This window comes from Henckelia pumila, chromosome 3 (genome assembly GCF_033568475.1).
Source record: "Henckelia pumila isolate YLH828 chromosome 3, ASM3356847v2, whole genome shotgun sequence".
Taxonomy (NCBI): Eukaryota; Viridiplantae; Streptophyta; class Magnoliopsida; order Lamiales; family Gesneriaceae; genus Henckelia; species Henckelia pumila.
The window spans coordinates 153,280,794-153,302,964 of record NC_133122.1 but is presented as its reverse complement, the minus strand read 5'-3'; the positions used below and the strand labels follow the sequence as shown (position 1 = coordinate 153,302,964).

At 34.6% G+C, this 22,171-nt stretch overlaps 3 protein-coding genes across 5 annotated transcripts; 2 read left to right on the top strand and 1 right to left on the bottom strand.

Annotated features, from left to right (window-relative positions):
- Nucleotides 1–273: 273 nt before the first annotated feature.
- Nucleotides 274–4,332, top strand: LOC140891564 (probable receptor-like serine/threonine-protein kinase At5g57670). 2 transcript variants are annotated; one of them, XM_073300120.1, is made up of 7 exons: nt 274–551; nt 647–901; nt 1,037–1,194; nt 1,273–1,352; nt 1,709–1,844; nt 1,935–2,084; nt 2,673–3,745. In XM_073300120.1, the coding sequence occupies exons 1-7, from the start codon at nt 383–385 to the stop codon at nt 2,721–2,723; spliced, it is 999 nt and encodes a 332-aa protein (XP_073156221.1). In that variant the 5' UTR covers nt 274–382; the 3' UTR covers nt 2,724–3,745. The 2 variants fall into 2 exon arrangements, with proteins under 2 accessions (XP_073156221.1, XP_073156220.1); XM_073300119.1 differs by lacking the exon at nt 2,673–3,745 and adding an exon at nt 3,993–4,332 and having other exon boundaries at nt 275–551.
- A 1,472-nt stretch (nt 4,333–5,804) lies between these two features.
- On the bottom strand, nt 5,805–8,639 carry LOC140889762 (peroxidase 16-like). The gene is made up of 4 exons (XM_073297488.1): nt 8,403–8,639; nt 8,076–8,273; nt 7,594–7,759; nt 5,805–6,211 (listed from the first exon to the last, which is right to left on the bottom strand). The coding sequence occupies exons 1-4, from the start codon at nt 8,637–8,639 to the stop codon at nt 5,805–5,807; spliced, it is 1,008 nt and encodes a 335-aa protein (XP_073153589.1).
- Nucleotides 8,640–20,496: 11,857 nt separating this feature from the next.
- Nucleotides 20,497–21,891, top strand: LOC140892889 (uncharacterized). Of its 2 annotated transcripts, none has more exons than XM_073301925.1 (3): nt 20,497–20,713; nt 20,824–20,994; nt 21,426–21,891. In XM_073301925.1, exons 1-3 carry the CDS (start codon nt 20,568–20,570, stop codon nt 21,673–21,675), a joined length of 567 nt encoding a protein of 188 aa, XP_073158026.1. In that variant the 5' UTR covers nt 20,497–20,567; the 3' UTR covers nt 21,676–21,891. The 2 variants fall into 2 exon arrangements, with proteins under 2 accessions (XP_073158026.1, XP_073158024.1); XM_073301923.1 differs by having other exon boundaries at nt 20,498–20,713; nt 20,821–20,994; nt 21,426–21,885.
- The last annotated feature ends 280 nt before the right edge of the window (nt 21,892–22,171 follow it).

Sequence of the window (22,171 nt, the reverse complement as noted above, 5' to 3'; positions counted from 1 at the left end):
AACATTTCCTTATGCACTTTCTACTCGAGCGATTTGAATACCAAATCCACGTTGATGCAACTCTTTACCCTTTATCCTTGTGCACACTTTCTACACCACACTCCTATGTTTTTTACTAAATTGAGATGAAGATCTTATAATAAGCGTCTAAGCAACTTTTTATTCCTCAAAATAACAAATTTCGTATTATTTTGGAAAATAATACTCCCCAAAAAACAAAAAATCTTGCCAAGGGAAAAAATAAATTTTAATTTAATGATAATAAATTTCAGAGCAGCACTCTGCTTTGCCACTCTGTCTGTCCTTGTTTTGAAGTGGATCTCCACTCTGTACTTTGATCTTGGACTCCTCTGTACACTCTCCTCTCCTCCAAGTACAAGTCATGAAATACATGCGTACTTCCAGCCTCAAGCGCCTCTTCTCCTCCAAAGATTCAGCTTTTGCCGCTCACCAAGACCAGCCCACCGTCTCGCACCAGCCATTTCAGAAACCCACTTGGAAATGCTTTTCCTACGAAGAAATCTTCGCTGCCACAGATGGGTTTTCCCCAGGTTCACTCTTGTTTTTCCTGATTTTCATGTTTATAGATGGTAAGGGAGAAAACTGATAAAATGATCAAAATCTTGTTTTTTTTTTTCTTTTGCAGATAATATGGCGGGGAGAGGGGGATATGCGGAGGTTTACAGGGGAGTTTTGGAAGATGGGGAGGCGATTGCGGTGAAAAGATTGTCGAAAACGTCGAATGATGAGAGGAAAGAGAAGGAGTTCTTGAGTGAGATTGGGACATTGGGGCATGTTTCGCATCCGAATGTCACTTCGCTTCTTGGTTGCTGTCTCGATAATGGCCTCTATCTTGTTTTCCAGTTCTCTTCCAAGGGCTCTGTTTCTTCTCTTCTACATGGTAAAATAGAACTTTAATGGAGTTCTTTTGTGGGTTTTGGGTGAAATTTAGTTATTTATTTTTTTTTGGGGTGAAATCAAGTCCATGATTGTGAAATTTTGTGGGATTTTTTGAATTATTTGTTTTTTGGTGTAGATGAGAAATTGGCAGTGATGGACTGGAAAACAAGGCATAAAATTGCAGTTGGAACAGCTAGGGGCCTACATTACTTGCATAAGAGGTGTCCCAGAAGAATAATTCATAGGGATATAAAGGCATCGAATATTTTATTGACTGCAGATTTTGAACCGCAGGTAATTAATTCTTCAATTTCACTTGTTTTAGGTTACTAGTGATTTTAATGGAAGAGTTTTATATCTTCATGTTTACAGATATCTGATTTTGGGCTGGCAAAATGGCTCCCTTCGCAATGGAGTCATCATTCGATAGTTCCGATAGAAGGAACATTTGGGTACGCATCGTTCCTCCGTCACTGAATTCATGTCTAAATTTCGATTTTACATGTTATGTTATCATATTGACTGGATGTTTGCGACGAGGATTGCCATTTCTTCTGAAACAATGACGATTCGACCATCGAATGGTTCATGTAATAGATTTGGTTTGCTAAATTACTAATGGTTATAGATTATAGATTATGACGTAGTGAAAGTGGATCGGTCACGCAAAGATACAATGATGACTTGAAAAACTCTTATATGAATGTGTCATGTATAGTGAGAAACGTGACTTGTATCCGATTCGTGTAGTTGAAAATCTAACACCCGAGTGTCGCAGAAGATGACATTTGGTCTTTCCATATGGCAGACACTTAGCACCGGAGTATTTCATGCACGGGGTCGTAGATGAGAAGACGGATGTGTTTGCATTTGGAGTGTTTGTATTAGAGCTTATTTCTGGGAAGAAACCTGTGGATAACTCTCATCAGAGTTTGCATAGTTGGGTAATGCTAAAGTCCATAGATCAAGTCTTTTCCCCTGCCCCCCGAACTGTGTTTCAAAGATCACTTAATTTCATTCTGCTGAACGGATAGGCCAAACCAATATTAAATCAAGGGAATACGAAAGACGTGATTGATCCAAGGCTTGCAGACGATAACAACGAAATGCAGCTTAATAGGCTTGCATATGCAGCATCCCTATGCATTCGAGCCTCTTCCATCTGGCGCCCGACGATGAGTGAGGTGATCGTTCTTTCTGATTTCCCACCCCCTTATTCTGTACTTAAAATATCATGCATTATGCATTAAATCAATGCCTACTAGTGCTAATCTTTATGTAATTCTTGGTTTTATCCCGGATAATATACATTTGTACACTTTTCTTGTTTCGATTTGGGATTCGGTTGAGAGGTATTTAACATAAGAGATGTGGGATTCTCTAGCTCGGCTCAGAACATAGCAAACCCTCAAGAAGTCGAGTCGATTTTGTGTTGAAGTATAGGCTAAGTTTGTGTTGTTTTCTCCTATAAATTCACCTAATCTCTTACCAACTTTTCTACTATACTAAAGGAGATGGTAGTATATATCAAACTTACACAATCGTTAAAGCTGGAAAGACAGTGTCCATACAAGCTAGCTTTTCATGGTTGACCTGCCGACGAGAAAACTTGAGTAATTGATTATAAGATTAGATTGGTTAATATTAATTGATAGCCTTGTTGTCTCCATATCATGTGATTTTAACCATATTTTATGTGGGCGGTGTTTGATTTCTTTCCTTTTTCTTCACCTAACCATTAACTTTATTCTTTGTGGGCTATATTCTATTAGGCAGATATGTCTATCTGGTTCATGCATGTGATTAGGGAGATCACTGAGTGATAATGACAGGCTAAAAGGCATAGGGAGAAACTAGAAAAGTCTCCTAGCCTTCGATTAGTTAAAAATCATTTAAGTACTGTTGTTAAATTAAAAGCATGTCGGAAAAGTACTTTTGGTCTTTACGTTTGCTAAATTTCAATTTTATTATATTATCTTCCTTTTTTTTTTTTTGAAATTTGTCATTTTCCATAAGGCTCTAATTTATACCGATGTCATATGACGCTCACATGTGCATGGCCGATCATTATTTCACGGAAAAAAACTGAAATTTTTGAAAGATGCATGATTTAAAATGAAATTTGTATTTTAGAGGGCCAAATTACTAAAATAGACAAACGTATAGGACTAGAATTGTAATTTTCCTTGGTGTGTTTTGTGAGCTTTGGAGTGATAGTATAGTCATTTTAAAAATCTTGTACATGTTCAAGATTCTCGAACATTCAGCTCGAACAAGTTGATGTTCATCATACAAGTAGAGGTTGATATATAAATCAACTCCGATCCTAAATTGAACTTTGGTAGCCTGATTGCTACTGCGGTGGGAATTTGGGTATTTAGCTCTAATAAGCTCAAAAACCTCATATGAAATCAATTACCCTTTTAAAATCTCCTGTTTTTCAAATTAGGGGTATGTCTCATGTGAGATCGTCTTACATATTATGTGCCAATTACTTCGATATAGAACGAAAAACAATATTTTTTTATTCATAAAAACAACATTTTTCATGAGTTGAGTCAAGCACAAGATTCGTCTCACAAAAATTAACTTGTGAGATAGTCTAACAAGATTTTTGTGTTAAAATTAAGACATATTTACCCATATTTCAAAGGTTTTATGTCCGATTTTTTTTAAAAAAATACAGAGTTTTAAATGGCTAATGCTCTATATAGGAGGATTTATATATATAATATATTTTTTTAGATTTTCAAGGGTTGTCATTTTGTCGGTTGAGATTTACAATGGTGCTTCTACATCTCCTGTGCACACAAGTTCACTAAATAGAAATATTGTCTAATGTTCACATGCTCCTATCATCCTTGTCTTATATTTGCAAATCTATTGACAAAATCTACAATGATTTTAAGGTAATGTTTGCAACCTCTAAAAATAAGTGATTATGGAGATTTTCTTCACAAATTTGTTAAGAGAATCTCCATAATCACTTATTTTTAGAGGTTGCAAGCACTACCTCTACAGGCAAAATTTTGATGAAATGAATGCTAAACTATGAAGTTTCTTTTTTTTTTTTAATGAAATATTTTTGATAGGTATTGGAAATAATTTTATCGGAGGAAGAAATCGACAAAGAAAAATGGAAAATGCCCGAGGAAGAAGAAGATCACGAAGAACTTTGGGGCTTTGAGGATCTTGAAAGTGAATGCGATAGTTCATTCTCAACCTCACCACAAGACTCCGTCTCATTTGGGAGCTCCAATTACAATCAAAAACACAAATCCTACAATGATAGTATTTGACATGTAAATATTATGTCTATATATATCTATATCTCTATATATATACATAAATAAATGTGTGATACATATATGAATGTATAGTGCTGCTATTTGTAGCAAGCCCTACACCATTTTTGGTTAAATTCTATGTAATATTTTGGGGGATTGATATATCTAGGTTAGTAGATAAAAGGAAAACTTCCACTAGGCAAGCAACGTACCAATACACCAAGTAGGGATGCTTATTAGATGGGATTAATTCAGAAACGGTCTGAATCCGTCTAATCTAAGCTGGAATTATTGGTTTACGTAGTATATTCAATCTCTAAAAATGAAAAATACGTTAGTAATCAATTCCGGATTAAATTGAATAATCTTTAATTAATGTTTGAATCGGATTGAGTTGATTGAAAGTGGATTCGGAATCATTTTAGTTTGGTTTGGTTGAATCCAATTCAGTTGCATATATATTCATATTGATTTCTTCTTCTTTTTTTCATATACAACTTCTTTATTAAAAAAAAATTGTTCCAATTAAGTTCTAATCCCGCCTGCCTAATTGGGTTTCGGTTTGAAATTGGATTATATTCCAGATCGGGTAAATCAATCCAGTATCATTACAACACAACCTAAACCAAATGAATACGGTTGGAAAACGATGTAAATCCGGTCTAATAACAGCAAGTAGATATATGACAATAATGACATGATCATTTAAGACAAGACTACTCGACCATATATACTACCGACTACCGAGACCATTTTAAGCAAGTCCATTATCATTGACTTAAATGCAAATGAAATGAGCAAACCTACAAACCCCGTATTTATAGGAAGAAGTGAGGGGACCACACATATTCAATAGAGGACCACGTACGTGCGACTCACACGCTTCTCTCCGGCCCGTCCATGGACAAGGACGAATCTAAGAATTTTGTTGAGCGAGGGCAGAGAGCTAGATATCACTAATATATCTATGTATATGTGTATGTGTAATTCATATCAAGAATTAAAATATAATAACGAAATGTAAATAATATTTGTTCATATCATTTTTAATTAACTTACCAATATCTCGCATGACTTCAGATTTTCTGAAAATAATTTAATAATAACAACATTTGACAAATTACAAAATATATCAATATAAGTATAAATAATTAAAATATCATTCAAATATTCATCTTTTATTCGATTAATTGATGAAGACTTTGGTTGAAGTATCGACAAATGATAACATAAATGAATTATAATAATAAGGTTGAAATGCAATATATTTTCACTCTTCAAATGTGTGCCATTTGTTATAGAGAAGAGGTTTAGATGATATTTTATTATTTTATTATGTGTACAATTAAAAAAAAAACTCTGATATTTTTCACATCAAAATTTAAGGGAGGTCAGCTGACCGACCTTCTTATAATCTCTATGTGACACAACCCCTCCTTTGAAATACTAAAATTAATCCAATCAATTGTTGTTATACATATATCTAAAAAAATTATATCCAATGCATGTGAGCGGTACAACTTAAATTTTTTCGAATAATTGAGCTGTTGGGATATGATGTTTCAATTGTTGTGCTTGATGATAAAAAAAAAATGACAATAGAGATAATTATCAATATTAATTAGGCTTGCTGCAATCAATTCTAATTTCACCCTTGTTCCCTGTCAAGACTCCTATTCTTCCCAGCTTAATCATGGCCAGCGCAAATGCATCACCAAAAGCAGCACTATTTGATGCAAACAGATTAACAGTGGCCCTCGAACGAGAATCGGTGAAGAGTTCTTGATCGGATGTGAACAATCCCTTCCCTTCAATAAGGTTCCTGTAATAAGCATTGTCGAAGGTATTAAAAGTCGCGGGATCCATGTTGATAGCGATTCTTGGATCGACATTTCTTGGGCACATTTCCCTTAGTTGCATTGCATAGGCCGTGTTGAGGGTCGGGTCGATGCTGCTGCTGCGGCTGAAGTTGTATATCCGGTGGGAAAACCGACCACAATGAGAGAATCCGATGGTGTGTGCACCTATTGTATATAACGGGCATTTCTTGATTTAGGGAATATATATTGCATATGTTTTAAAACTTGGATTGCGAAGTATCTGTATGACAATAGTCAATTTAATACTCCAACTTGTCCTGTTTTCGGTTTCATGGTCTAATTCATCAAAATGTTTCACATTTTTGGTTTTAAGTTTTTTTTTTATACATACCAATAATATTTGTTGTCATTTGGACAATTTCTCATGTCATATCAATAATATATTAATATCCGGCGCCACCTCGGACGCAACCAAAAATTAGGAATCAAGTTGTCAAAAACTTAGAGAGTGTTTGCGATCACTAAAAAAAAGTTATTGTTAGATTTTGGCTTAAAAAATCACTTTTCATGTGTGTTTCTTAAACCCAAATTATGTGTTAACTTAGACTTAATTTAATTGAAATCCAAAAGTTAGTCATACAGTGATCCAAAAGTGATTCTAATAAAAAGATCAATGTTAAAATCACTCTAATCACTTATTTATCAAACACTGCCCAACTTTGATTTTTAGATTTTCACATTTGTTTTCAAACACTACCAACTTTTGATTTTTCTTAACTTTTTTATAATCTATAAATTTAGGCCCCGTTTGGTTTCAAAAGCCAGACCAAATAAGCATTTTTTAAGTGCTTTTCATTTAATTAGAGCTTTTTCAAAAGCAAAAAATTATAGCTTAAAAAAGTGCTTTTTTTAAAAAATGTCTACCAAATCCAAACGGGGCCTTAATCACTTCTATAAAAATATAATCTTTTGCAAACACTCCTTTAATCAATACTCTCACCTAAATAAAATATAATATTTTTATTATTTTCAGATTTCTTTTTCTTTTGCGAATTATGTTTGGATGTTTGACATCAAAATGATACAATAATATAGATATTATTATATCAATTTAAAAATTGGTAGTCGTGTGTAAAAACTTAAAATAATATGTTTTAATGAACAAAATATAATATTTTCTAATTTGTTCTATAAGATAAAAAATTATGGGTAAAATTATACCAATTAAAAATTTCTATAAGGGAAAAAAATTAAATGATATTATTAGTAAACAAAATATAATATTGTATATTTTTACCATAAAATAAAAAATCTATAGCTAAAATTAGATAATTTAAAAAACTTTATGTCGAGCAAATGCCCAGATTTTCTCACATAGGACCTACATCTTTTTAAATCAATAATTTTGAGTATCCATTATATCAAATAGGAGTAAAAAAAAGAAACAAATTAAACCTACAGCATTAAGATCAAAATCTAATAAAACTGTTTTCTCAATATATATATAAATTCATGGGAAAATGGATCAAAGTATAATGAGATAAATTGTCACAGCAGAATTTTTTTAAAAAAAAAAATTGTCACACCTGATAATGCAATCAAATCAGTGAGGTGGAGGTTATGTCTGGAAAACATGGATGTGAGGTGGTTTAAACTAAAGCCTGGCCCTGGAATCTTTCTCTGTACGCTGCCCATTGTAGAAATTCCTCCATCTCTTCTCCCTAATTCCACTCCATAAAATGGTCCTCCAGCCTAATCATATATACCATACAAACCACTTCATTAGTTTTAAGCTGTGTTAATTGTGTATATACTAGGATATTCATCACTGAAAACCTCTCATAAAAAAAATCTGTATATCACGTCTTTCTTATGTTTTGAAATTTTGAGCATACACAAATATTTTGTCCGTACGTACGTGATTTCAAGAGTGCATGTGTTCAAGATTGAAAACATCAAGAGTTAATTAAAAAAAAGATTCATGAGAAATTTTGAAATTTCAGAGCGGTGCGTGCAATATTGGTTTGTTGAAACTAAATTAACAATGTAGTGAAGAAATATAAAATACCAAATTTACGGCATCCCTTGCGGCCAATGCTAGTATATCTGCGCACGAAACTTTATTTCTGCACTGAGCAATACTATCCACAGCTAATTTAGCTTTGATGATGGTGTCGAATCCGTCTCCGGCTAACGAAAGGTTGTCGGGGTGATCCTTCTCCGCCTTGCCGTTGGGTGATGCCAGAAGAATGGACCCATCACAACCCTGACGCATTCATGCATGCCACATTGATTTTTTTTATTTATTTATTAATATACCAAAGTTTTATGACTATATATATATAAAAAATATTGTTATATATGAAGTGGCTCGAGATTTTTATGATGCACAAACCCGAACAAAGCAGTCGTGGAAAAAGAGGCGGAGCGTGGCGGGAGCGGTCACGAACGTCTGCCTGAACTTTGTCTCGACTGCGGCCCGGACCAAAGATTCCACGTTCGGGCATATGTTTCTGTAAAAATTGGTACTAAGCGGAGTTGGTTGAGCATGCGAAGCAGCGACACCAAATATTTGGTGTAGCAGAAGGAAAGGAAAAAGGGGATGGCAAATTAATGGTTTTTGGCTCTTCATTTTGCTAATTTACTTTCCCCCACGTTTGTTTATCACATGCATATAGCAAAGCTTCGTGTTGAATTTATAGGTGGTTTACATGACTTAAAAATTCATGTTTCAGATCTCTACTTACTATAACTTTTTTTATTTTTTACTCAAATATATGAATTTTGGTTTCAAAAATCAAATTAGAATTTTGGTTCGTTACGATGATTTTGATTATCTATATTATCAATATTTTTAGCTTTAATAAGTTATTTTTGTATTTTTGCGATTTTGGTCATTTCTTCAACGTGATGTTGATGTGGTTCTAACATAACGTTCATTTGACACCAACACGACTCTTATATGTGTGCAATCCCTCCTAATAAACAATAGAATAAAATTGCTAAATTTAAAAAATAAGGACTACCACACCAAAAAAACAAACAAACATGACAAAATTAATTTGATATATATGTTAGGGGATATGTGACAAATACATGAACTCCGTAGTGCACTTAATCATGCTTGATTACCTTTTTAAAAGTTAATTATATTCTGATTATTCGTTTATGGGTGCATTCGTTTGAATACTAATTTTTCTTACAGATGATTAACATGAATATATACACGTAATCAATTGAGAGAAATGCATGGATAATCATTTTTTAAGGATAATTTGCATTCACTCCCTTACACTTTAAGCATTTGACATTTATATATATCCCTTATAAATGTAAAAATTATAAATATATTATGGGAGGGAAGTGAAAAAGGGAAAAAAAATGTAGGGAAGAATGCAAATTACCCTTTTTTTTATATTAATTAATTAATTCGAAGTTGATAATGGTTTGGGGAGGTTCCCTAGCTATCATAAAATTACCACAGGCATTAATTTAATCAGAAGAGATCTCAGTTAAAATTAAAGTAACACATACATATTTTATAAGAATGAAATTTTGCTTACTTCTTGGCTTGTTCTGCAAGAAGGAATAAGCAACCACTTCCTGAATCTATCATATACAAGTGATAATATTTTTAGAGGTGTTATTTTATATATATTGCTTCATATTATATTTTATATAATTCTTTCTAACAAAGTTGCATGTAGGGAGGGCTTTCTTATCTTGTTTGGTCGTACTAATTAATATTTATTAATATATTCTTTTTTCGTTTTTTTTCCTTTTTGAAAATTGATCATCTATTAGATCCTCAATTAGATCTCATATGAGTTGATTTCACGAATCTATATTCCAGAGAAGTCGACTCGACTCATATATATTTATAATAAAAAATAATAATTTTAGCATAAAAATTAAGTAATATTTTTTGAGTAGTTGAGTGCGAATATGATATTCATATCATAAAATTAATCAGTAAAATTATTTCACGTAAGTTTTATGATTCGCTGATTTATACACCAAATATCCAACTGGTTTTAGAACCTTCGGGTTACAAAATATATCTTTGATCAACATGAGTGATTTTATGACACACCCAGAGAAAAAACTCTCAATGCATTTATATGAGATGTTTAGACAAACATCGGGACTATTTTTCCTGTGTGCCATAGGATTAACAACATGATAATAAACAATTAATGTATACTTAAAAAAAAATTGATATGTATATTTTAGAATTCAAATTTATGTTTTTTAAAAACGAACTTAAATAAAATTATTTAGAATTTTTAATAAATATATTTTTAGCGATCATGTGACCCGGGTTAACTCGATCTGTAATTGCAGTAAAAAAACACTTTTTCATGGATCAATCGGAGATCTGTCTAACAAATCTATACTTGAGATGATATCATAAAAAGTTTTGTGATATATATAGTATTAAAAAATTACGATCATACTTGGTTTAACTATACATTAAAATCTTACCTAAAACTTTTTTGAACGCATGTTCCTAATTATTTTAAGCGTTTTCACATGCTGAAGCGTCATAAAGCAAATCCATTCGCTGTCACCCCTATGTTTATTATTAAATTTACAATCACTTTATATTCTTATTTATAGCAATTTACACTATTTATCAGAAATATATATATATATATATATATATATATATATATATAACGGTAAGTTGAAAGTTAGAAATATGGTAAATTATCAAAAACATATACCTTCTGTACATTAGTTTGTTAAAATTTGGACTTGTACCTGACTCAATCTCAAAGTTAGCATAAGGGAGAATGATTGTCCTTGTCTATATCATAAGGAACTCCCGAAATTCTATCCAACCGATGTGAGACATATTTTAACACACCCCAAACATCTGAGGCGTAAAGATATTAGCGAGCGGTTTAACTACAAGTGGTCTAATTATGATCAGTTCAACACATAACGATGAGTCTGGACTCAAATACTATGTTGAAAATATAACAGCACGTAGAAAGACGAGGGAAAATAATTTGGGAAAGAAAGCTTCTTTCATTTTCTCCAACAATCTATTTATAACTAACTACCCAATCCTATTTATATTTACAAATGACAGTCATGTCCACATTAGGAGTCAGATTTAATGAAAAGTCCTCTTCCTATTGCTAGCAATGTTTTAAAAAGCGTTGGGCGATGGTAGGCGGTCACCCACCATCTAGCGCCTAGACGCTTAGGCGACCGCCTAGGCTGGGCCTAGGCGATTTTTTTTAGGCTAAATATTTGATTATTCTAGTCCGGTTCATCTTAATACTTTTCCAATAATTCGTCATTATCGAATCCATCTGCCTAAGTGGTGTTTTTTTAGTCTAAATATCTAATTATTCTTGTTCATCTTAATATTTCTCCAATAATTCCTCTTTATCAAATTCAAACTTGAAATACATGACATATTTCTCTCCTTCATCCGCTACAAATTGATGGACAAATATGTCAAATAATATTTTTTTAAAAAAAGTAAAATAAAAAATTTACATATATGTTAATCTAGGCGGATTTTGAGGCGTTTAAGTGGAGATTAGGTGGTGATCTAGACGGTCAATTAATGTAATAACTCCCAGAAGCTTCAAATGTTTACAATTCGAGGCCGTGGACAACCGCCTAGCGCCTAGGCGTTGCCTAGACGGTCTTAAGTATCTCCTTTTAGAACACTGACAGCTAGCCAAGCCTTTGCAATCATAATTCATATCACACTAAGAATCGCATCGAAATTTGTTAGGCTCGGTTATTAATCAAAATAAATCTTCAAATGCTGCATTTTATTCTGCTCAAGAGAAAGAAATTAACATATTGAAAACTAAATTTGATCTATCTACGCAAAACATAACACGTAAAGATAGAGATGCGAAAAAATAAATAGGAACGAATTTCTAACTTGCAGTCATTGATATTGAATTTTGAGATATGAACTGGAGAGATCCCATGAACACAACAAACAGAGATCTTCTAAACCTTGATGCAATTTATGAGAAGGTATATTTTCTGAATAACTGCATAGATGGTGTTTGACTAATCTTATTAAAAACAGCTGATATACTTCAATAAAGTGATCTCCTTGGATGAACTGATGAAATTCCTCCAACAGATGAAATGATGAAATTCCTCCAACAGAAGATGAGTTGTTGCTGACCTGAAACCATGAACAAGAGTGATAAAGGGGGGCCGGAAGGTGTTCTGGCGTATCTCCTCCAACGCTCAAGTAAGATGCTAGGATAGCGAAATATAGAGAGTGGTGTGTGTACACGAGTGAAAATTAGGATGCAAATAATGAAAGTGAACCTGGTATTTATAGGAAAGAGCTCCGTATTTAACTCCTTCCTTCCTTATCAAGAACCCGAGAATTCCGGGATCATGATCCCGAATATCTAGGCTGAGATCTCGCCCGAATATTGTCTGACAAAGGAAGTAATAATAATTGATCTAAGCTGAACTACCATCCATAAGACTCTATATTGCCACTCTCCCAAGGTTGTTCAACCCCTTTACTAAGCTAACCCCCTACTGACATCGGGGCCGAGCTGAACTCCCGAGCTCCCGAGCTGAACTCCTGAGCTAGGCATTATGATGAGAGAGCTTGGCCGAGCTTCCGAGCTCCCGAGTTCCCGACCCGAGCTGAGCTAGGCTCCCGACCCGAGCTGGGCATTATGATGAGAGAGCTTGGCCGAGCTCCCGAGCTCTCGACCCGAGCTGGGCATTACGGCGAGAGAGCTTGGCCGAGCTCCCAAGATGACCCCAGATGGTTCTGGCTAGTTAGGAATCGATCTGTTATCTTAAGGTCATCTATGAGATGAGGTGATTTCCTCCCATGGGTATCAACAACTTATAAGTTGTAGTAGCTTATAAGATGTTTTAAGAGCTTATAAGTTGTTAGGTCTTATTTTAAAAATAAGTTGTTAAAGTGTTTGGATGAACTTATTTTAAACAACTTAAAGATGTTGATATGTTTGAGTTTATAAGATCTTTTTATTGTCAAAATTACAAAAAAAAGTATAATAATATGAACATGATGTAACTATTATATATATATATATATATATATATATACGAAAATAATTTTAAAATTTTATGATAAATGTTTAACTTAAATAAAAACTATTTTATATTTAATTTATATAAATCTATTCTTTGAATTTTTTTAACAATATTTAATGTTATAATATTTTTAAAATTACTCAATAATATATGATTTAGTTTAATTTTTTAAAATTATAAGAAAATGATAAAACGAAACAACATTATTATTATATTAAATTATTTTATATTATATATATATAACTGTTACGCCTTAAACGCATATGAATCTCGAATTGTGAGATTAATGTTTTAATATATTAACAAGTCTCATTTCTCTATGTTTTGATGATTAACAAAACTAGGTTAAAAACGTTACTAATATTTACAGTGAGCATACTACAGAGTTAAAATTTTCAAGTTGAATTGATGCTCAATCTATCAAAGATCATATTGAAAAAAAGTTGTATTCAAGTTCATAAACAAATTTTGAAGAATTATACTGCTACGGGATCGGAAGCTCCGATGGGCGATCGGAACCTTCGATCAGGATCAGACGCACCTTCGGAAGCTAAGGGACAATCGGAAGCTCCGATCTATTTACTAGGCATATTTTAATTGATCGGAAGGAGAACGGAAGCAACGAAGTTGAGGAGATCGGAAGCATCGATCATGGATCGAAAATTCCGATCTACAACGGCGGCCTGATGATCATGTCCGGAAGACTTTTGACCGAAAACACATTTAATGTGCCGATCGGAAGCTCCGATGGGGGATCGGAATTTCCGATCGATGCCTAAGTTACAACTATAAATAGAGGCCATTCCAAGCCATTTGAAGCACACCAATTCATCTCCTCTCTTCTTTACAAGCAATATCCTCTCCATCAAGTGTTCAAGTGATATTTGTGCGATATATTCAAAATCGAGGGTTGTTTGTATAAGATCATTTGTGAGTTGGTTGTTCGATTGTTGTAAACACTCGTGTGTGAAGTCGAGTGTATTGTGCGGGTGTTGTGGCTAACCTTGGAGCCCTTAATTCCAAGTGTATCGAGTTGTATCGACGCGGTGATCGTGTTGAGCTGTAAGGCTATCCTTCGATTCATCAAGGCCAAGACGTTCGAAGTGCTAGTGGATCCTTGGTTAATCGATCTTAACCAAGAAGGGGAGACGTAGAAGATTTATCGTCAAACTTCCATAAACATATCTTATCTCTTTTACTGCTTTATTTACATTACGCATTTATTTACCGCATTTATTATTGATTGTTTTAAGTCTTTCGCTTGCGTATTTGCATAATCGTTTTAAATTGCTAAAGTTGCCAATAGAACCTAAATACCCCCATTAGGTTCTAACAAGTGGTATCAGAGCCACCTTTTTATAAAATATTTTCAAAAAAGGCTCTATGGAAAATCTAGCGAGCGATTATGCTCAAGGGCAATCAACCAATCGTCCTCCTCTTTTCAACGGCATAAACTACGGCTATTGGAAAAATCGAATGTCCCTATATATCCAATCCGTAGATTATGACCTTTGGAAAGTAACTGTGAAAGGTCCCTATATACCTATGAAAGAGGTTGAAGGGGTTAACATTCCAAAGGGAATGGATGACTTTTCAAAGGAGGATATGAAATTAATTTCTCAAAATGCTAAAGCTATGAATATTTTACATTGTTCCCTAGATATGAATGAGTACAACCGGATCTCGATGTGATTCTCCATAAAAAATATTTGGGCCAAATTGGAGATATGCAACGAGGGAACTAACCAAGTCAAGGAGACAAAGATCGATCTATTACAACTCAAATATGAGACCTTCGAGATGGAATCCAATGAAGATATAGATTCAATGTTCCGGAGGCTCTCTCAAATCATCAATGAGCTAGCCCAACTTGGAGAAAAATATCCAACCAAGCAAGTATGGAGGAGAGCTCTACGCGCCTTACCCAAGGAGTGGGATGCCAAGAGAACGACCATCATTGAATCCAACAAAGGCGACACCGCTTCCTATGATCTTGATCAACTTCATGGGACCCTAAAAACCCATGAATTGGAATTATATACAAGGAAGGGAATGAATAACGAAGATGATAAGATCAAGGCAAAGGGGATTTCCTTATCCAGCCAAGAAAAGGAAGAAGAAGATGATGATGATATGACACTCTTCGCAAGAATGTTCAATAGATTTATGCGAGGAAACAACTTCAAGAAGGTCAAAAAGACGGACAAGGAAGTAACATGCTACAACTGTCAACAACAAGGCCACTTTGCAAATGAGTGCCCCCTCAAGAAGAAGGTTGACAAAGGTAAGAAGAAAGCCCTAGTAGCGACTTGGAGCGACAGCGATGATGACGAGGAGGAAGCTAACATCTGCCCCACTGCTAGGAGTGATGACATCGTCTCCGACGACGATGACGAGGTACCTTCCTATGATGAATTATTACATGCATGTAAACATATGTTTGATATGGATAAATCACATAGAAAGAAAAAAAAAAGGAACCTCAAAAATGAATTAGAATCTAAGGAGCATGAAAACCTAAGATTAAAGGATGACATAGCTCACTTAGAAAAATCATTTGATAAATTCAATGTTAGTAGTAATAAATTGAATAATTTACTAAACATGCAGAAATGTAGCTTTGATAAAGGTGGAATAGGGTATGGTAAGAAATCTATAGACTTTGCTAGCCTTATTGCTAAAGCTAAAATGAGATCACCCCCTACATGCTCTTACTGCTGTAAAATAGGTCATGCTAGACATAAATGTATATCTTTAAAATATCAATATGATCAAAAGAGCTATATGAAATGGAGGCCTAAGAGTACTTAACAATTCATCAGTCGACATTATAAGAACATGATCTAAGGGAGTTCATCATAGACCGGTTTAAACTGCCTTGACTTGCAACTGGTCTTCCTGATGAACGCTGCTCTGTCCAAGAAAATAGGTTTTTAAAGAGGCCATAGCCCTACCTACTACTGGGAGCACTCTTGGAAAATGTCGATGATGTCGCTATGATAGACAGAACTCTAAGAAGTCCATTTTGTATCTCTCTTTTCTAACACTGTGGACCCAAAAGAACTAAAAGGTACCAAAATCAATTCTTGCAGGAAAATATGAAAATTATTCTCCCTAGCATATGGTATCTAGACAGTGGATTTTCTAGACATATAACGGGAAACAAGGAGCTACTCCAATCGGTCAAACCAAAAGAGAAGGGAACTGTCACCTTTGGAGACAACAACAAAGGAGCTATTGAAGGAATCGACTCGATAGGTATTTCTAAATCATGCTTGATTGATGATGTACTCCTAGTAAAAGGACTTAAGCATAACTTACTAAGCATAAGTCAATTGTGCGATAGAGGTTATGAAATCAAATTCACTCCCCAACACTGCACAATATCACTCACGACTAACAAATCCATAAATTTCAAAGGATATAGAAGTGAAAATGTATACAAGGTTTCTTTAAATAATTTATCTTTATCAAATATCAAAAGCCTTGAATCTTTGAATGTTGATGACAACATTCTTTGGCATAGGCGACTAGGTCATGTTGGTCCTAGTACCATTGAAAAACTTTTGAAACTTGATTTAGTTGTTGGTATGCAAAAATTTAATTTAAAACTGAATTCTGTTTGTGATGCGTGTCAACTTGGCAAACATACAAAGGAATCTTTTAAAAGCAAAAACTTTGTATCTACTTCTATGCCCCTTGAACTTCTCCACCTAGATCTATGTGGTCCCTCGAGGAATGCTAGCCTAGGAGGAAAGCTTTATGCTTTTGTCATTGTTGATGATTTTCCACGTTTCACATGGACATTGTTTTTAGCCCACAAAATTGATGCCTTTGATTATTTTAAAACTTTTGTCAAACATGTTGAGAATGAGAAAAATATTTCAATAAAACAGATCCGTAGTGACCACGAAACTGAATTTCAAAATGAGAGTTTTACAAATTTGGTAACTGAATTTCAAACAGATCCGTAGTGACCACGCAACTTGAACTTCCAATTCAAATCCATTCAAAACCAAGTCAAATCATAGGTTATCAATACTACAACATGCATAGATACATGTAACAAGTTCCAGGCATCAAATCATATGTTTAATACATCAACTGAATAGCATATAAAGTACAAATCGACAAGCTACTCAACATATCATAAACGAACTTCAAATATAAAGTTCTTTACGAAGTTTGATGCTATTCAACTACCATTCTTCAGCTTAAAACCCGAGTTCTCACGTGCTAATCTTCTCTCGTAAACTATCACGTCATCTCCGACAAGATCTTGCCCCACCGGATGTCATGCACACATACAAAACAAGACAACAGCCGGATAACTCCGGTGAGAAAATAATTCTCAGTATAAGAAACATATATATATAAATCAATTCAATAGCATATCGATTCAAACTATAAAATCAAAATCTCTCAATTATATCCTTCGAATTTCTATAGCGCGCTATCTCAAGAATTGATTCTTATCACTTCGTTGCCATCAAGATTCGTATACGATCTTGACATGGATATCCATCTATCGTCGTCTCATCAGACTAGAAAATAAGGTCATATCCGACCTTGGCAAAGAATCAATTCATATCTTATATCAAATCATAATCAAATAAAGATCCACTACCTGTGATGGATCAACAATATCAATAACAAGTTCTAAATCAAGAACAAAACATAATCAGTATGTGATTTAGCGAACTACTCAAGATTCCTCGATCTTGAGTATCATAGTCCTGAATCTCGATGTCATATTATACCTGTTATTCTCGAGTTGACGATGTTCCCTATCTGAACCATCATCACACAAACTCATATTCCAACTTCAGCTCAAATTCATCCTTTACACTTCAAGGTAGGATAACTTCAAATCTTCATCAAATCATTCTCAACTCGAATCTATATTCTTTAGTTCGAATCTCTTCAATATAAATCTGAAATATAGCATATCAAGCTATTTAAAATCAGTTACGAACTCACATGAAAAATTGTTCAACTTCGATTACACTCCAAGTTTAGAAACATAGAACCATGATCAAATCTTTCCTTGGTTCAAAACTTGTGATATCAAAGTCTTAACTCTTCACTATCAATCTAAAAATGAAGCATACATAGACTAAACATATCATCTCGAAGCTCACTTCATTCTTGATAAAAGTAACCTGCCAAAAGTCTAACAAATTCCAATCCGACGGTGTAACGATACAAAATCGGTAACCGAAACGATATCGAATCAATTCTAACAAGTTTAACCATACTATATCAGTATCATATCATCCTAAACCAACATCTCAACAGCTATACATTTCAAAATATATGCTGGAAATCATAAGAAGTGCATACATTAAATCGTCGAGCCGTATTCGATACCGAATTCAAAACACAAAGTTTCACGTCATTTCTGAGTTTTGTTCCATCATCATTTCGAAACCTTAATAAATCATAAGAATACTTACATCAAATCGAAACCTTCATCGTAAGAATTTCAGAACACTTTTCGGAATTGAAATCGAACGATCGGATCAAAAGTTACGGCGATTTGAAAATTGAAAATTCAAATGAAATGGAAATGTCTCGGCTTCTGCTTCAGCTCCTTTCTGAAGTCTTAGTAAGCATACACGCATACAATCTAATTAATAGATTAAAATCGGATAAGTATTACCAAAATTGCATTAGTCCCTGAAACTTCCAAAATTGCAATTTAGTCATCGACCCTCTTTTTAATTCAATTTCAATTCTAAATAATTTAAGAATATTAGAATTTAAATAGAAACTCTAAATATTCCCAAATTAATATACTCGGATTAAAATTAAATAAATTCGGATTAAATCAATTAATCCCGGCCTTTTGCACTTTAGCCCTTGAAACTTCGATATTTCAAATCAGTCTCTAATCGGGTTTCACCTTCGAATTAAATCATATTCATTCTCGAACCTTGGAATTTAATCTTAAATTCCATAAATATTCAAATCAAATATTTAATCTTTTAATTTAAGAATTCCCGCAATTTAAATATCAAAATCCGTAAATTCTCAAATTAAATATTTTCGGCACGGAAATTAAATCTATAATTTCCATAACTTCTCAAATAAATATTTTTTCAAAATATGTCATTTAATTCTCACATCCCATAATTAATAATTTAATATTTTCTGGCCTTACAGTTTCAGTAGCAAAGAAAGCATTGACTCAACAATTTTCAGAAGCCAATGTGCCAACTTGTCAACAAATGCGGTTATTGGAGATAGAGTATGGAGGGCCAGAGCATGTAGGTTGCACGAAAAGAGATATTAAAAACTCTGAGAAAGAACTGAGGGATGAACAAAAGGGCATCGATGCCGAGACACTGACTGAGTTTTTTTCATCGGAGAAAGAGAGGAACTCATCTTTTTCTTTGATTTTGAGACTGATTCAGATAACAGATTTCATAGATGTTTTGGGGTGGATCCTGTATCAAGGTGTGCATACAATGTGTTTGGTGATGTAGTTGTGTTTGACACAATGTACAACACCAACAAATATGAGATGATTTTTGCGCCATTTGTAGGAGTTAATCATCATCATCAAACAATTGTTTTTGATTGCGGCTTTATAATATAAATAGGTTTAAATAATACCTTTATATCTTAATTTTAATCTGTCAAAAAAATCTTAATTTTAATCAAAACTATTAAGATATTTAGTATTTTATCTCAAACATAATAAAATTTTGTATAATATTTAATTAATTAGATAAGATAAAATGTTATTAATATTTTTTGGTAGAGTTGTCAAAATGAGTTAGGTCCGTCAAATTGGCCCGTTCCGCAATATAAAACAGGTGGGTTGGGTTGATGATTTTTCAACCCGCCTAAAATTGGGCCGCCCCGCCCAACTAATGATGGGTTGTGGTGGGTTGCGGGTTGACCCGCCAAATTACACGTAAGCCCGTTGGGTTGGCCCGTCCCGTCACCTAAAATAGGTGGGTTGGATTGAGTTGGTGTTTTTCCAATCCGCCTAAAAAGTGGACCGGCCCGCACTGCCCCGCCTTTTGGTGGGTTGCGACGGTTGTAGATCGACCCGCCCCGCTGACCCGTTTTGACACTTCTATTTTTTGAAATATAAACAACGGTTTTGTACATACCCATAAGCAAAGTGACCTTCCATAATTGACTCAAATCAATGAGCCCCACACTCCTCCGCGTTACTCATGGTGTAGGGTCGAATTTTCTCCATTGGATAAGGTAGCATCAAAGCTTTCGTAAATAACACTCTCCTAAAATTTATTTGTTTACAGCCAAATTTCTCAATTATCCACTCTCCCAAGAAAAACCAAAATCCCAATGATCCAGTACGATGTCTACACGTGCCACCTTTCACAACCACCAATTAAATCGTCTCTCAAGAAACATTTATTATTAACCAAAAATATCTCAATCTTGAAGTTGAACCCCCTGGCCTTGGCCTGGATTGGACGGACAGCCAAATTTGAAGCAATTCACTGAAATCATGCCACTCACTTTGCTCGAGAGTAGCTTCTTCCCCAGCTCTCCCGCAACTACTTTCACACCCACAAGAAAATCCCTTTTCCCCAATGTAAAGCCTTTTTGTGTATCCTGCAGGTGTAGCCCAGATGAAAATAATGATTCTTCAAGGTAACTAATTCACTCTTTTCTCTAGTTGCTTGTGTTTCCTTGTCCCGTTTTCATGGCTTGTCACTTGGTAGCAAGATTCTTGATTGTTTAGAGCTGGTGTTTGACAGCAGAAGTGAAAATCACTTGGCGAAATTGGCGCTTGTTGCTATGGCAGCTGGTGTTTTGACGCTCGGATCGGTTGACCCGGCGACCGCCGCCAAGACTGGTGGTCGGATTGGTGGCTCGGCTTTCAAGTCTGCGCCTCCGCCACGCTCTGCTGGCCCAAGAATCAACAATTCGAGGTAGTTACTTTTATGGGATTCTAACTCATATGATGCCGCCAAGTGAAGTTCAGAACATTTTGTCAGTTGACTGTTGAATATTCTGTCGTGAAAATGAACTTCTTAAGAAGCGTTAACAAATAATTTAACGCTAAATGTGATATATTCATTGTTTTTACATGTGTTTGAAGATTAAGCAAGCTTATGAACTCAGGAGATAGTGTGGTAATATGGGTTCTAGCTCAATATTAAACTCAGATATCGCTAACCGAGCTCTATCGGACTTCCTAAATTCAAGCTCTGTTGCACCTCTGTGAAATTTGTTTTCTTTATCACCAAGATTGTAGGAAGGACCAAATGTTTTTCAAGAATTTTGATGTGTGGGCTGAAAGTTGGATTCTTGCACAAGTTTTCCCTTTTCCATACAAGCTGAATGCTACTTGTCTTTGCAGGACCAATGTGTTTATCAACCCACCAGTTGCTCCTCCTCTAGTAGGAGGATACGGCTACGGGCTTGGTGTTCCTTTTTACGGAGGCTGGGGCTGGTCTCCTTTTTCATTTTTCGCCCCAGGTCCAAGTGTGGCTGTTGGCGTTGGAGGCGGATTCGATCTCTTTGTTTTGTTTATTGTTCTTAGTGCAGTTTCTGCCGTTCTTAGGCGATTTTTCCGATCCAAAGACTATGATGATGATGATGAATACTAGGAAGATTTGAAATTGTGGAAAGATCATTATAGTGTATGCTTTTTTGTACTCAACTGTGAACAGAGTATACTACATAATTTTACAGTAATAAGAGAGTGTTGAGTTCATATTGAACTGTAACGTACTAGGATGGTTTATGATCCATATCCGCGGTAATGTTGTGGACAACCATCACTCATTGTTGATGGTTAATCTATTATGAGATCCTAAAAATTGTATAGTGATACTTGAGGTTTGAAGCTAAGTTATGTAGTTGGTAGTTCCCCTTCGTTCCAGTATCGTTTAGCTTGAAATACAGTACCGATTAAGACTTGCTCATTTTAACAAGGTGTTCCTCCCTTTTAGATAATTCAAAATATCAGTCACAGAGTTATGGTCTGATTATTATTTCAGTAGTTGCACAAGACGGGTAGGTCTGAACAATGTCCTGTCACAGGTTTGTACAAAAGATTGGGGTCGTGGCGACGTTAGGACCAAGGCCAAAAACTGCAAATAT

Excerpts from the sequence above, each read along its gene's own strand:
- LOC140891564 (XM_073300119.1), top strand. The coding sequence starts at position 383 with ATGAAATACATGCGTACTTCCAGCCTCAAGCGCCTCTTCTCCTCCAAA. Across the intron at positions 1,195-1,272 it reads CTGCAGATTTTGAACCGCAG|ATATCTGATTTTGGGCTGGC; the intron begins GTAATTAATTCT and ends TCATGTTTACAG. Across the intron at positions 1,353-1,708 it reads CCGATAGAAGGAACATTTGG|ACACTTAGCACCGGAGTATT; the intron begins GTACGCATCGTT and ends TCCATATGGCAG.
- LOC140889762 (XM_073297488.1), bottom strand. The coding sequence starts at position 8,639 with ATGAAGAGCCAAAAACCATTAATTTGCCATCCCCTTTTTCCTTTCCTT. Across the intron at positions 8,274-8,402 it reads TCCACGACTGCTTTGTTCGG|GGTTGTGATGGGTCCATTCT; the intron begins GTTTGTGCATCA and ends TGAATGCGTCAG. Across the intron at positions 6,212-7,593 it reads TGATTTGATTGCATTATCAG|GTGCACACACCATCGGATTC; the intron begins GTGTGACAATTT and ends TATATACAATAG.
- LOC140892889 (XM_073301923.1), top strand. The coding sequence starts at position 20,568 with ATGCCACTCACTTTGCTCGAGAGTAGCTTCTTCCCCAGCTCTCCCGCA. Across the intron at positions 20,714-20,820 it reads GAAAATAATGATTCTTCAAG|CAGAAGTGAAAATCACTTGG; the intron begins GTAACTAATTCA and ends GGTGTTTGACAG. Across the intron at positions 20,995-21,425 it reads CCAAGAATCAACAATTCGAG|GACCAATGTGTTTATCAACC; the intron begins GTAGTTACTTTT and ends TTGTCTTTGCAG.